Source organism: Pristis pectinata, chromosome 25 (assembly GCF_009764475.1).
Source record: "Pristis pectinata isolate sPriPec2 chromosome 25, sPriPec2.1.pri, whole genome shotgun sequence".
Taxonomy (NCBI): Eukaryota; Metazoa; Chordata; class Chondrichthyes; order Rhinopristiformes; family Pristidae; genus Pristis; species Pristis pectinata.
Genome location: NC_067429.1, coordinates 13,094,355 through 13,108,724, shown reverse-complemented (window position 1 = coordinate 13,108,724; position 14,370 = coordinate 13,094,355). Strand labels below are relative to the sequence as shown.

Below are 14,370 nucleotides of genomic sequence, written 5' to 3'. Positions count from 1 at the left end.
CTGTTCTGAACCTACCACCCTCTCACATTAAATGCATGCCCTCTGGTATTGGATCCCTCAATAATGGGAGAACGATATTGCTTGTCCACCCTACCTATGCCCCTCATAACTTAATGTGTCACCATTGTTTCCGTAAAAAAAACATTTTTCTTTATCACTGATGCACGGTCACCCATTATTTAGAAATCTCTTGTGGTCAGAGACACGATATATGCTCATTAACAATGACATTAACGTTCTGAGATCAGAGACAGAGGCAGACTTTAGGAAATTAACATGAGAAAATATCCAGAGATATCACAAAAGGCAGGTGAGTAAAAATAGAAAATGCGGGAAAAATTCGTCAGGTCAAGTTTTTACTTCAGGTTGCCAGCAACTGGATTTTTCTAATTTTCATTAGAAGGGTAGAATTCTTTAGATATAACCTCTCGCAATGGAGGCAAAGTTAACATCAAAAGAACACACGAACACAAGAACGATGAAACTCACTGACACCTACCCATGATATCCAAGTCAGCCTTGAAGTGCAAGAAGTGAGTGTGAATGTTGCCCAGAACGTTCTCTTCAAGTTTGGCTCCGTAATTAGTTTTTTCTTCCGAAATAAACGAGGTTAGGGCATACCCTGACGGAAATACTTTGGTCTCAATCACCCCGTTGTTGTGGAACACGAAATCAAAGATGTAATCATAGTTGCCCGCAGTTGTTACTGATCTGATGATCAGCACGTTGTCGAGTAACCCCCCATAAGAGAGGGGACTGTACCAACTCGAGTAGTGGCGTCTGAGAGGAATTGCTCGATTTTGTTCAAAAATGCAGATGGAGTTTATTATCCGCTGCGGTTCATCGGTGCCCATGAAGTGTAAGGTGTCGACAAATGTCGCGGTGTAGGGGCAGTCCACGCCCTTCACCAGCTCATTGGAACTTGTCCCAATTCCATAATGACGGTCTAAGAACTTGGTTCTCATTAAAGCTGGCGTCTCCCCTCCATAGACAGAAGACAGCTCTTGGATGCTCAATTCATAAACCAGCCGTTCCTTCTTGAATCGGATGTCAAACAACTGTAAGCCGCTCGCAGCGCTGTGTCGGAATGCCAACTCCCAATCAAAGTAGCTAACGTGATTATTTAAAACGCGGTATCGTTGTCCCTGAGGCTCGTGCTGAAAAGGGCCGAAGCTTTGAAATTGCTTACGGGGTTTCAGCGAGGCGTAGTTGGGATCCGAATCCTTTCCTTGGAGGTTAGTCTTCTGCACAGTTCCCTTGTTGTACTGGGCCACCAGCTCCTCGATGCTGCCAAAGTACTGGCCGTTGTAAAAGACTTGCTTCACGCCCCACTCCGAGATATTGGTGCTGCTGTGATCCACCAGCACATTAAACCCCAGCGGATGCAGAAATGTACCGCTCAGGTTTTTCGTGAACGGGAACCAAGTTTCTCTGTCGCCCAATTTAAACCCACGAGGAGCTGAGTCTAAAGGTATCACAACCTTCCAGTCCGAGCCGTAACTTTCCCTGAGAAGTTCCGAAACTTTTTCCAATCCCATGATTGATCTGATCGTTTTATATTCCAAAAGAGTTGTTGGTCTGGAGTTAAAGTGAAGGCTGTTGTAATTGCGAGAAGTGACGTCCACATGGTAGGTCGGGGTGGGGAGAGGTCCCACGGTGTACTCGGTGATATTTGGCTTGCTCTGTGCCCCAAACACCACCACGGCTCTGGCTTCCCTGTTTGGTGCGTCCCCTCCCTGGTCTAAGAACCTCAAGGCGTCCGCTTTGCGGGGAAGCTGTAACTCGACCATGTAGATGAAGTTATCGGAGGGCAGGGCCTGCGTGCAATTCACCAGGGTCACGGCCAGGTTGTGCTTCAGGTACCGCACGACCTGCATCAGCTCCTGGGAACTGAGATCTGCAAACATCTTCTTGTGATCGCGCTGCTCCCACATCTCACTGATCTCGTCCTCGGTGTCGGGGTTCTCACAAGCCGCCGTCCTCGACATCGCCACCAGTAGGATCCAGTTCAGAGCGATGATCGCTACCAAAGCGACCGCCAAGACAGCGAACAAAACCTTCAGATTCATGATGAGCCCAGGCGCCGGCAACGCCTGAAGTGTTGGATGTTTTCGTGCTTATTTCTAAAGCAATTTCTCCTCGCCCACGTTGTAACTGCGCGGGCTCCGCCGACTCCACAACTGTGTGCCCGGAATGTACGTCCCAGAATGCTCAAGGATGTAGGGAATGGTTTTGGAGGATTTAACTGTTTCTGGACAGAAGGACGAAGTTGGCGGGTTGCCAACTTTACCCTGTGCAGTTGAAATAAGACTCTGGAAGATGAAATTCAACTCAAACCGGCCCTAATTGATCTGAGCTGGGATTGAGCGTGGTTAGCGTGGAAAACTGACAGAGAATTGGTATTGGTCTATTATTGTCACTTGTACCGAGGTACAGTGAAAAACTTGTCTTGCATACCGATCGTACAGGTCAATTCATTACACAGTGCAGTTACATTGAGTTAGTACAGAGTGCATTGAGGTAGTCAAGTTCACTGATACTCCTACTCTCTCTCCAGTTCTTCCTAACTCACCATGTTTCAATTACCCTTCCAAAAGTTCCCTGAGAGAGAAAATTGGGTTATTGAGAGAGATGGATGTAGTTAAAAAAAATCAAGTGAGCACTGAAGAGAAGACCAGCCAACCAACATTCAGAGTTACAGGTTATAAGAAAACATGTCATTCCAAACAGTGAAAAACAATGCCCCTAACACTAGGGAGTTTTTTTTTAAATTTCAGGGATCTGGGCATCAGGTAAGGGCAACACTTATTGCCCATTACTAAATGTCCTTGAGAAAGTGGTGGTGAGCTGCCTTTGTGAACCGCTACACTCCTTCTGGTGAAGTTGTTGGATTGGGAGTTCCAGAATTTAGACCCAGTGACAGTGAAGCACCAGTGAGTCAGGGTGGTGTGTGGTTTGGATGGGGTCCACAGGCGGTAGTGTTTCTGTGCACTGGCTGTGCTTGTTGGTAAAGGTTGTGGGTTCAGGAGAGATGCTGTTAGAGAAGCCTGGGTGAGCAACTGCAGTGCATTTTTTAGAAGCTATGCACACTGCAGCTACTATGTTCTGCTGGTGGAGAGTATTTCAATGGTTCTGAACACATCCTGGGCAATCCCTGTCTAGGGCAGGGACGGTAGTGTAGCAGTTAGTGTAATGCCTTACAGTACCAGCGACCCAGTTTCAAATCCGGCCACTGTTTGTAAGGAGTCTGAACGTTCTCCCCGTGTCTGCATGGATTTCCTCTGGGTGCTCCAGTTTCCTCCCACATTCCAAAGACATAACAGGTTAGGAAGTTGTGGGCATGCTATGTTGGCGCCAGAAGCGTGGCGACACTTGTGGGCTGCCCCAGAACACTCTACGCAAAAAGATGCATTTCATTGTGTTTCGATGTACATTTATCTTATCTTTAAAAAGATTTTGCTCAGTGCTCAGTATCTGCTCATAAGTTAAAGCTGCTGACCCTTAGTTGTTCTGTCTTTGTTTTTGGAAGTGTTCATTTTCTGCAAACATAGATTCTTTTGTGAGACACTTGTGTCATGTTTTTGGTCTTTAACTGATGCAAGAGGTATGATGTTTGGTCTTAACTTGTTTTGCCCATTTACTTGCACCTCTTCCAATTTACTGTACTGAGTGTACTGCATTCAGTGTTCACAATGTGACCAGTCTATGTTGAACAAAAAATGAAAGATTTTGATTGTAGATGTTGGCATGTTATCTTTTAATGATAGGATTTCTCGACAGCTGGGGTGAACTTGAGAGCTGGTGTGGCCTTGAAGTTGAAATTAGAACTCTTTTAATTTGGCAGTTAAGAAATAGCTTTTGTTTCAAGCAGTCTAAATTAAAATGCATAACATTGTTTAAGATGAATTTGACTATTCAGTTAAGTGCAATTTAATTCAAGTACAACAAGCCTGAACTAGATATTTGGATTGACTCCTTCTACACAGAAGTTTTGTAAGATAAGAAAATAAATCAACATGATAGCCAAACAAAGGTTAAAAGTTAAAGAACTTCTCTTCTACTTTAAGGAGGGAGCCCTTTACAATGTTACTTAAAATTTTTTGAATACTTATTGTAGAAAAATGTTGAAGCCTTTTTAAAGTGACAATTAATTGTTTTCAGTTGTATTTAGCATTTTTTCCCCAGTTACCTGAAGAAACTCAAAGGCAGCCGAAGAATAACTTCTTGTAATTTATTGGTGAAAATCACAAAACAACTGCAGATGCTGGAAATCCAAACTAAAAACACCAAATGTTGGAAATACTCAGCAGGTGAGGCCGAACCTGTGGGAAGAGAAACAGAGTGAACTTTTCAGGTCAAAAGCCTGATGAAGGTTCTGAATAAACGTCTTCAACCTGACCGGCTGAGTATTTCCAGCATTTTCTGTTTTTATTGGGTTTGTTTAACAAGCAAGTGCTTTTTTCTTATGCATTTTACTTAAATTACCAAATATATCAATCAAATGTTTGATTAATTTGACAGTGCCAAAACAATATGTTATGGTGAAAATAACACACACAAGTTCAGCAGTTTTTAATCACATGCTTTGCTTTGTGCAGAACCCTTTTATCTTCTGGCACTAACTGACCACTAGGGGGAAGTGGTACCAAATAAAATAACACTATCTCCTAAAAGAACCTCTCCCAGTAAGGATTAACATGAATCACATATCATACCTTTTAAGGGGAAAAGATGTGACATGACACAAGGTACATGTTTGCAATTTGTTGACATTCTCATTCTGGGACTTCTCATGTAAAGGGCATCAGGTGATTCTTTGTTCCTTCTCTCTCTTCTTAGCTCCCTCATACACACATTCTCTCTCACTGGCTTTCTCCTCTGTGTGTTTTTCAGTAAAGCAACAGGTTCTGTGCAGCTCCCAGAGTTACAATAAGTTATCTGTTTCATGAGGGTAAGGGAACCAGGGCCCTGGAGATTCAGAAGGGAGTGCAGAAACCGGTGCCCCACTGAGTCAGAAGGGACCAAACATCACCTGGTGGTCCAGATGCTAAACAATCAAGACTTCTGGAAAGTTGGACAATGAATTAAATTTTATTGTATGTTGCTTCAGCACTCCCATGTTGCATCATGACTAAAGGAGGAATATTTTGGACAAAAAGTATGCATATTAATGCAATTTTCTATATGCCCTTTATTGGTATTGCTATTGGTTTATTATTGTCACTTGTACTGAGGTACAGTGAAAAACTTGTCTTGCATACCGATCATACAGGTCAATTCATTACACAGTGCAATTACATTGAGTTAGTACAGAGTGCATTGAGGTAGTACAGGTAAAAACAATAACAGTACAGAGTAAAGTGTCACAGCTACAGAGGAAGTGCAGTGCAGGTAGACAATAAGGTGCAAGGTCACAACATGGTAGATTGTGAGGTCAGAGTCCATCTCATCGTATAAGGGAACCGTTCAATAGTCTTATCGCAGTGGGATAGAAGCTGTCCTTAAGCCTGGTGGTATGTGCCCTCAGGCTCCTGTATCTTCTGCCTGATGGGAGAGGGGAGAAGAGAGAATGACCTGGGTGGGTGGGGTCTTTGATTATGTTGGCTGCTTCACCAAGGCAGAGAGGTAAAGACAGAGTCCGTGGAGGGGAGGCTGTTTCCACTCCTGCAGCATGTCCATGGAAATCCCTATTTCTAGGGTTTAGAACACAGAACAGTAGAGCACAGTACAGGCCCTTCGGCCCACAATGTTGTGCTGACCTATGCAAACCTACTTCACAATCAATCTAACCCTTCCTTCCTACATAGCGCATAAGCCTCCATTTTTCTTACATCCATGTGCCTATCTAAGAGTCTTTTAAATGTCCCCATTGTATCAGCCTCTACCACCATCCCTGGCAGAGTGTTCCAGGCACCCACCACTCTTTACGTAACAAAAAACTACCTTGGACACACCCCTAAACTTTCAGCCACTCACCTTAAAAGGATGTCCTCTGGTATTGGTCATTGCTGCCCTGGGAAAAAGGTACTGGCCGTCTGCATTATCTGTGCCTCTCTAATCGTATACAGCTCTATCAAGTCTCCTCTAATCCTCCATCGCTCCAAAGAGAAAAGTCCTAGCTCGCTCAACCTTTCCTCATGAGACCTGTTATGTAATCCAGGTAGTATCCTGGTAAATATCATAGAACATAACACACAGTACAGGTCCTTCAGTCCATGATGTTGTGCCGACATTTTATCCTGCTCTAATATTCAACTAACCCTGCCCTCCCACATAGCCCTCCATTTCTCTATCATTCTTGTGGCTATCTAAGAGTCTCTTAAACGTCCCTAATGTATCTGCCCCACAAACTCTGCCGGCAGTGCGTTCCATGCACCCACCACTCTCTGTGTAAAAAAACTTACCCCTGACATCCCCCCTATCAAATCATGTTATAATTATGCCCCCTTGTGTTAGCCATTTTCACCCTGGGAAAAAGTCTCTGACTGTCCACTCAATCAATGCCTCTTATTGTCTTGTACACCTCTATCAAGTCACCTCTCATCCTCCTTCTCTTCAAAGAGAAAATCCCTAGCTCACTCAACCTATCCTCATAAGACATACCCTCCAATCCAGGCAGCATCCTAGTGAATCTCCTCTGCACCCTCTGTAAAGCTTCCACATCCTTCCTATAATGAGGTGACCAGAACTGAACACAATACTCCAAGTGTGGTCTAACCAGAGTTTTATAGAGCTGCAACATGACCTTGTGGCTCTTGAACTCAATACCCTAAATAATGAAGGCCAGCACACCATACACCTTCTTAACCACCCTATCAATTTGCATGGCAACTTTGAGGGATCTATGGACTTGGACCCCAAGATCCCTCTGTTTGTCCACACTGCTAAGAATCCTGCCATTAACCTTGGACTCCACCTTCAAGTTCAATCTTCCAAAGTATATCACTTCACACTTTTCTGGATTGAACTCCATCTGCTGTTTCTCTGCTGAACTCTGCATCCTGTCTATATCCTGTTGTAACCTATGACAACCCTCTACACTATCCAAAACACATCTAAACTTCGTGTCATCTGCAAACTTACTAACTCATCCCTCCACTTCCTCATGCAAGTCATTTATAAAAAAAAAATCACAAAAGCAGGGGTCCCAGAACAAGTCCCTGCGGAACATCACCAGTCACCAAGCTCCAGGCGGAATACACTCCATCTACTACCACCCTTTGCCTTGTGTTGGCAAACCAATTCCGAATCCACACAGCCAAGTTTTGATGGATCTCATGCCTCATGACTTTCTGGATGAGCCTACCATGGGGAATCTTATCAAATGCCTTACTAAAATCCATGTACACCTCTTCCACTGCTCTAATTTCATCCATTTGTTTTGTCACCTTTTTAACATCTAGTAACCTTTTAATTTCATTTTGGGATGCAGGTGTTGCTGGAAAACCCAGGACTGAACTGTCCTTTATAAGATGGTGGTGAGCCATCAACTTGAACTGCTCCAGTCCTGTTGAAGTGCTCCTACAAACCTGTTGGGTAGGAGATTCAGGATTTAGGCTTGAGAAAAATGATGGACAAGGGATATATTTCAAAGTCAGGGTGGTGTGCAATTTGGAGGGGAATCTGCAGGTGGTGGTGTACAAGAACACCCCTGGTCTTTCTTGATGGCAGAGGTTGCAATTTTGGAGATGTTGTCAGAGTGGTGTCGGCAAGTAACTGCTTTGTATTTTGTAGAAGGTATGCACTACAGCTGCAGTATTACTGAGGTGGAAGCAATGAACATTTAAGGTCCTGGATGGGCTGCCAACCAAGAAGGATGCTTTGTCCTGGGTGATATCAAGTGTCTTGAGTGTTGTTGGAGCAGCACTCATCCAGGCAAGTGAAGAGGATTCCATCGCACTTCTTACTTGTGATTTGTGGATGGTGGAAAACATCACAGGTGTCAGGAGGAGAATTAATCACCACAGAATACCCAGCCTCTGAACTACCTGTAGCCTGAGTATTTATGTGGCAGTCTAGTTGATTTTCTGTTGAATGGTGACTCCTAGGATAGGTGGGAATTCAGCAAAGGTAAATGACTTGAACGTCAGGAGTAGGTGGTTAGACTCTATTTTGTTGGACACAGGGTTTAACCACAAGCCACTTTAGTGGTATAGATATTACTTACTGCCTATCAGTCCATGCTTGAAATTTGCCTAAGTCATGCTGCATGCAGTCATTGACTGCTTCACTTTCTGAGGAGCTATACATGGAATTGAACATTGTGCACTTATGAATCAACACCCCCTCTTGTACCACTGTGATAGAAGGAAGATCATTAATGAAACAGCTGAAGATAGTTGATCCTACAATACTGCCCTGAGGATATTCTAAGGCTGCGGTGACCTCTATCCACAATCATCTTTCTTTGAAAACCAAAGAACTGCAAATGTTGAAACTTTGAAATAAAATCACTTTAATTCATTTTTATTGTCTTTCCTACTCTACCCTGAGTTCTAATATCTCTGGCCTCTTACACTGTTCCAAAGCCCAATGTTAGTTTGATGAACAATACCTTATCTTTGGCACACTAAAGACCTCAGGACTCAACAGTGAATTCTTCAATTTCAGATAACCAGCCTCTCCTGTTTGTGTTAGAACTGGCCAGTTCTGTTGAAGTGTCATCAACCATTAATGTTAACTCTGTTTCTCTCTCCACAGATGCTGCCTGATCTTCTGATTTCCAGCATTCTTTTTTATTTCAGATTTCCAGCAACTGCAGTGTTTTATATCTCAGTTTTTTTTTTGCATTCGCCTCTCTTCTCATTCATCTCCATCATAGAATCAGACAAACATAGAAACAGCACAGAAACGACCCTCTCGGTACACATTGTCCATGCTGACAGTGATGCCTATCTACATTAATTCCATTTTCCTGCATTAGATCCCTATCCCTCTATACTTTCCCCGGCCAATCTCCAACACCTGCAGACAGTTTGACTGCAATTAACAAGACTTCCTCACTCTCTCCCCTTCAGAACCACCAGCATTTCTGATATTGGTATGCTAAGTCCTCAGGGAAAGGTCACAGGTGAAGGGAACTGGAGAATTCACCACGTGAAGTGAATATTTTTAGATGATTAGGGATTTATTTCAGAAATGTTTCCTGGTGTTGAACATTTGGTCTGTCTTGGTTTTGTCTCTCTCACAGATATTTCCTTTGTTCTCCCTTACCTCAAACTTCCCTGCCACTTAAAATGTATCTAATTTCTAACTATTCCATTGATCTGAAAAGTCTGTTTCTCTTTCCACGGATGTTGTCTGACAGGCTGAGTATTCCCAGCATTTCCTTTGTGCAAGATATCATTTATGTTAGATGAAACTGTTCATGGTCATTAGACCAAGTGAAAACCGTACTTCAGTGAAAGACAGTTGCCAATACAGGTGTACCATTTGAAAACTAACACTGACAAGGATAGGAGCTTACTAGTGGAGAGACAGAGGCAAGATTGCTAAGGATAAGAGGTAAGCCTTTAAAGACCTAGATAAGGAGAAATGACTTCTCCTGATATTGGTGAACCTGCAGAATTTTCCATCACAGAAAGCAGTTAAATCCAAATCATTAAATATCTTCAAGAAGGATTCAGATAGTTTTCTTAGGGCATAGATAGGGTGGACACACGCGGTCTTTTTCCCAGGGAAAGGGCATCAAAAACTGGAGGGCATAGGTTTAAGGTTGGGGGGGGGGGGGCAGATTTGAAAGGGACCTGAGGGGAAACTTCTTCGCACAGAGGGTGGTATGTATATGGAATGAGCTGTCAGAGGAAGTGGTTGAGGCAGGTACAATAACAACATTTAAAAAAACACTTGGACAGGCGCATGGATAGGAAAGGTTTAGAGGGATATGGGCCAAATCTGAGGCAAATGGGCCTAGCTTAGATGGGTGCATTGGTCAGCATGGACAAGTTGGGCTGAAGGGCCTGTTTCCTGTGCTGTGTTGCTCTATGACTAAAGGGACCAAGAGGTAGGGAACACAGCAGGAACAGGGCACCGAATCCGAATGATCAGCTAGGCTAATATTGAATGGCAGGACATGGGTAGAAGATGGGACACTGTTGAAGGCGGCAGTGGAATAACCACTTCTGGACAAAACAAAGACATGGACAGGTTTTCAGCAGCAGAGGAACCAAGGTAGGCTGGAACCAATTGATGCTCTTAGCGTAGAAATTAGCCCCACTGGTGAAATAAAATTAACAGTCAGATTCATTCTCAGACAGCTGGGGAAGAGGAGATGAACCAAACCAAGAGTTGGAGAAAGAGCTCCCCCAGAACTGGGAGAGGAGGCTGAGCGAGTTCATGAGTAACGGGGGGGGGGGGGGGGGGGGGGGGGGAGGGGGAAATACTGACGATCGAATGCAGATAAAATACCAAGTTCAAGCATGCAAGGTGCTCGGGGAAAGCACACGGGGTGAAGGGAACCGGAGAATTCACCGCGTGAAGTAAATATTTTTAGGTGATCAGGGATTTATTTCAGAAATGTTTCCTGGTGTCGAACAGAAACGTCATTCTGGGTGGGCTACACGAGTTTAAAAAACGCTTCGATGAGTTGATTGCTTTTGTGACACTGTCGCCATTATGGACTGTCCGGCAATGAATTGTATAACTGAGCAGTGAATTGGTTTTAACAACTGTTGAATTTTGGCCACTATCGTGACACATCACAGACGCTTCCAGGAGGAGGCACGTTTCTTAACGACAGATGCAAGTCCACCCACCATTTAGAAATCTTTTTTTCCAGAGACCCTCTGTTCAACAACAATGGCACTAGCGCATCAACACCAGAGCGCCACGCAGACTTTTGCAAAATTCCCTACCGAACAAAGATCGGAGACAGTACAGAAATCACAGATATAACCTCTCGCAATGGAGGCAAAGTTAACATCAAAAGAACACACGAACACAAGAACGATGAAACTCACTGATACCTACCCATGATATCCAAGTCAGCCTTGAAGTGCAAGAAGTGAGTGTGAATGTTGCCCAGAACGTTCTCTTCAAGTTTGGCTCCGTAATTAGTTTTTTCTTCCGAAATAAACGAGGTTAGGGCATACCCTGACGGAAATACTTTGGTCTCAATCACCCCGTTGTTGTGGAACACGAAATCAAAGATGTAATCATAGTTGCCCGCAGTTGTTACTGATCTGATGATCAGCACGTTGTCGAGTAACCCCCCATAAGAGAGGGGACTGTACCAACTCGAGTAGTGGCGTCTGAGAGGAATTGCTCGATTTTGTTCAAAAATGCAGATGGAGTTTATTATCCGCTGCGGTTCATCGGTGCCCATGAAGTGTAAGGTGTCGACAAATGTCGCGGTGTAGGGGCAGTCCACGCCCTTCACCAGCTCATTGGAACTTGTCCCAATTCCATAATGACGGTCTAAGAACTTGGTTCTCATTAAAGCTGGCGTCTCCCCTCCATAGACAGAAGACAGCTCTTGGATGCTCAATTCATAAACCAGCCGTTCCTTCTTGAATCGGATGTCAAACAACTGTAAGCCGCTCGCAGCGCTGTGTCGGAATGCCAACTCCCAATCAAAGTAGCTAACGTGATTATTTAAAACGCGGTATCGTTGTCCCTGAGGCTCGTGCTGAAAAGGGCCGAAGCTTTGAAATTGCTTACGGGGTTTCAGCGAGGCGTAGTTGGGATCCGAATCCTTTCCTTGGAGGTTAGTCTTCTGCACAGTTCCCTTGTTGTACTGGGCCACCAGCTCCTCGATGCTGCCAAAGTACTGGCCGTTGTAAAAGACTTGCTTCACGCCCCACTCCGAGATATTGGTGCTGCTGTGATCCACCAGCACATTAAACCCCAGCGGATGCAGAAATGTACCGCTCAGGTTTTTCGTGAACGGGAACCAAGTTTCTCTGTCGCCCAATTTAAACCCACGAGGAGCTGAGTCTAAAGGTATCACAACCTTCCAGTCCGAGCCGTAACTTTCCCTGAGAAGTTCCGAAACTTTTTCCAATCCCATGATTGATCTGATCGTTTTATATTCCAAAAGAGTTGTTGGTCTGGAGTTAAAGTGAAGGCTGTTGTAATTGCGAGAAGTGACGTCCACATGGTAGGTCGGGGTGGGGAGAGGTCCCACGGTGTACTCGGTGATATTTGGCTTGCTCTGTGCCCCAAACACCACCACGGCTCTGGCTTCCCTGTTTGGTGCGTCCCCTCCCTGGTCTAAGAACCTCAAGGCGTCCGCTTTGCGGGGAAGCTGTAACTCGACCATGTAGATGAAGTTATCGGAGGGCAGGGCCTGCGTGCAATTCACCAGGGTCACGGCCAGGTTGTGCTTCAGGTACCGCACGACCTGCATCAGCTCCTGGGAACTGAGATCTGCAAACATCTTCTTGTGATCGCGCTGCTCCCACATCTCACTGATCTCGTCCTCGGTGTCGGGGTTCTCACAAGCCGCCGTCCTCGACATCGCCACCAGTAGGATCCAGTTCAGAGCGATGATCGCTACCAAAGCGACCGCCAAGACAGCGAACAAAACCTTCAGATTCATGATGAGCCCAGGTGCCGGCAACGCCTGAAGCGGCCGTTTAGTTTTCACCTTTGAGCAGTGAAGCCGCAGATGTCTTCTCTCTGGGGCAGATCACTGTTTACGATCGGCTCAAACGACGTTGACGTTGGACTGTTCAAATCCCAAATTGTTCTGTAAATTTTAACTCCTTACGCGCCTCCTCAGTTTGATTTGTACTTTCTGAAAATCCAAACTTGTGAATAAACTTCAATTTAAGTTTGTGGTATTAGTGTTAGACAGAGAGACAAGTAAATTTGGGATTGCCAAAAATATATACTTTTCAACGGTTTCCCCTTATCCACTATGTTCGGACAGAGTATAGGTAAATAATTCTTCCAATATTTACGATCCTCCTGTCCCATATTTCACTAAATGCTTTCAACGGTTAAATAATTTGCAGGGTCACATCAGCGCAGTGGGGATCAGGTACAATGAAAGGAGGAAAGCACAAGTGAAAAATTACTCAAGGCTTGTCACCGGAACATTGTTAAACAGAACCATAAAAGGTTTTAGGGTTATTGTCCGACATGGCCAATCAGTTAGGTCTTAATGTGGTTCTTGTGAGAGGTAGACAAACGGCGAGGTTTCATGAAGGAATTTATGAGCTGAAACAGTCTGTACCGCACCTTGGTGAACTCAAGATCTCTGAAGACGCTTCGCAACTGGCTGAGTACATTTGACCTACTGTTATTGCAGAAAACGCGGCAGTCATTTGTCCACTGTGTGGACGGATCACCACCAACTCCCCAGGGTCAATCGGGGAAGAGCTAGAAATGTCATAATTGCCAGCGATGGCCGCATGTCCAATCACAAAGAGAGAAAAACTCCAGAGTCCCACTAGTCGAAACCACAATGTCATCCACACACAAACAGAATTCCCTCTTCTACTTCAAGGGTAAAGAATAGTCGTGTGTACATTGACCTTTTGCTGATCTGACAAATCAGCTCCAGGTCTCTCAATATCTGAAGCTGAATTAATCTGTTTGCAACTTTGATGTACTAGCCCCAGTCAAACCCTGGTCTAACTCTGCCTCTGCCTCAGCGACTCTTATCACCTCGACTTGGTTATCTCAACGCCTTCGTCTTTTCTAAATTTGTCATCCAGAACACTATTGCTCAGACTACGCCTGATTCGATCATCATTGACCATGCTGGTTCCAGTTAAGCAATGCCTTGATCTCACAGACGTCTGTCCCAATCTGTTCACAGTTTTACCCCTCATTATCCTTGTAACCTCGTCCGGTCCCTCACGGCCTGAGTTATCCATGCTTCTCAATTTGTACCCTTCTTCTCGTCGCGGATTTCAATCACCCTATCATTGATAGCAATGTGTTCAGCCACTGAAGCTGTGCAAATCCTTCATTTGGCCCTTGTGTTCTTGCTTAAAATCGCTCTCGTTATTTGGCTTTAGGTCATCCGTTCCAATAACTCCTTATGTGGCGCGAAGTCATATTTTCCATATAATGCTCGTGTAATGCACGAGTAATATTTTGGTGAGTTAAATGTGCTGTGGACGTTGTTAATTTAACGAATTGTAATATTTCATTAACAATCATTCATCAATTTGATGTAATTTTACTTGTACTACCTCAAAGCGCTCTGTACTAACTCAAAGTAACTACTCTGTAATGAATTGATCGGTATGCAAGACAAGTTTTTCACTGCACCTCGGTACAAGTGACAATAATAAACCAATACTTCAACTTTTCTTTTATAAAATATTTTTTTCTTAACATATACAACAATGCAACATTAAAAGAACTTTGAACCATCTACCGTCCTTTGTTATAGTTGATTGATATTCTACATCTGCC

General features: G+C 44.2%; 1 protein-coding gene across 2 annotated transcripts in view; it reads right to left on the bottom strand.

The window, feature by feature from the left end:
- LOC127583024 (membrane primary amine oxidase-like) overlaps positions 1-12,699 on the bottom strand; it is a 28,386-nt gene extending 15,687 nt beyond the window's left edge. Inside the window, exon 1 of one of the 2 annotated variants that reach the window (XM_052038722.1) lies at positions 10,969-12,699. In XM_052038722.1, coding sequence (XP_051894682.1) covers positions 10,969-12,538 — 1,570 coding nt within the window. In that variant the 5' untranslated portion in view covers positions 12,539-12,699. Of the gene's footprint in view, positions 1-499; positions 3,849-10,968 lie in introns of those variants that run through there. The other variant, XM_052038721.1, reaches the window with a different exon arrangement.
- Positions 12,700-14,370: the final 1,671 nt, after the last annotated feature.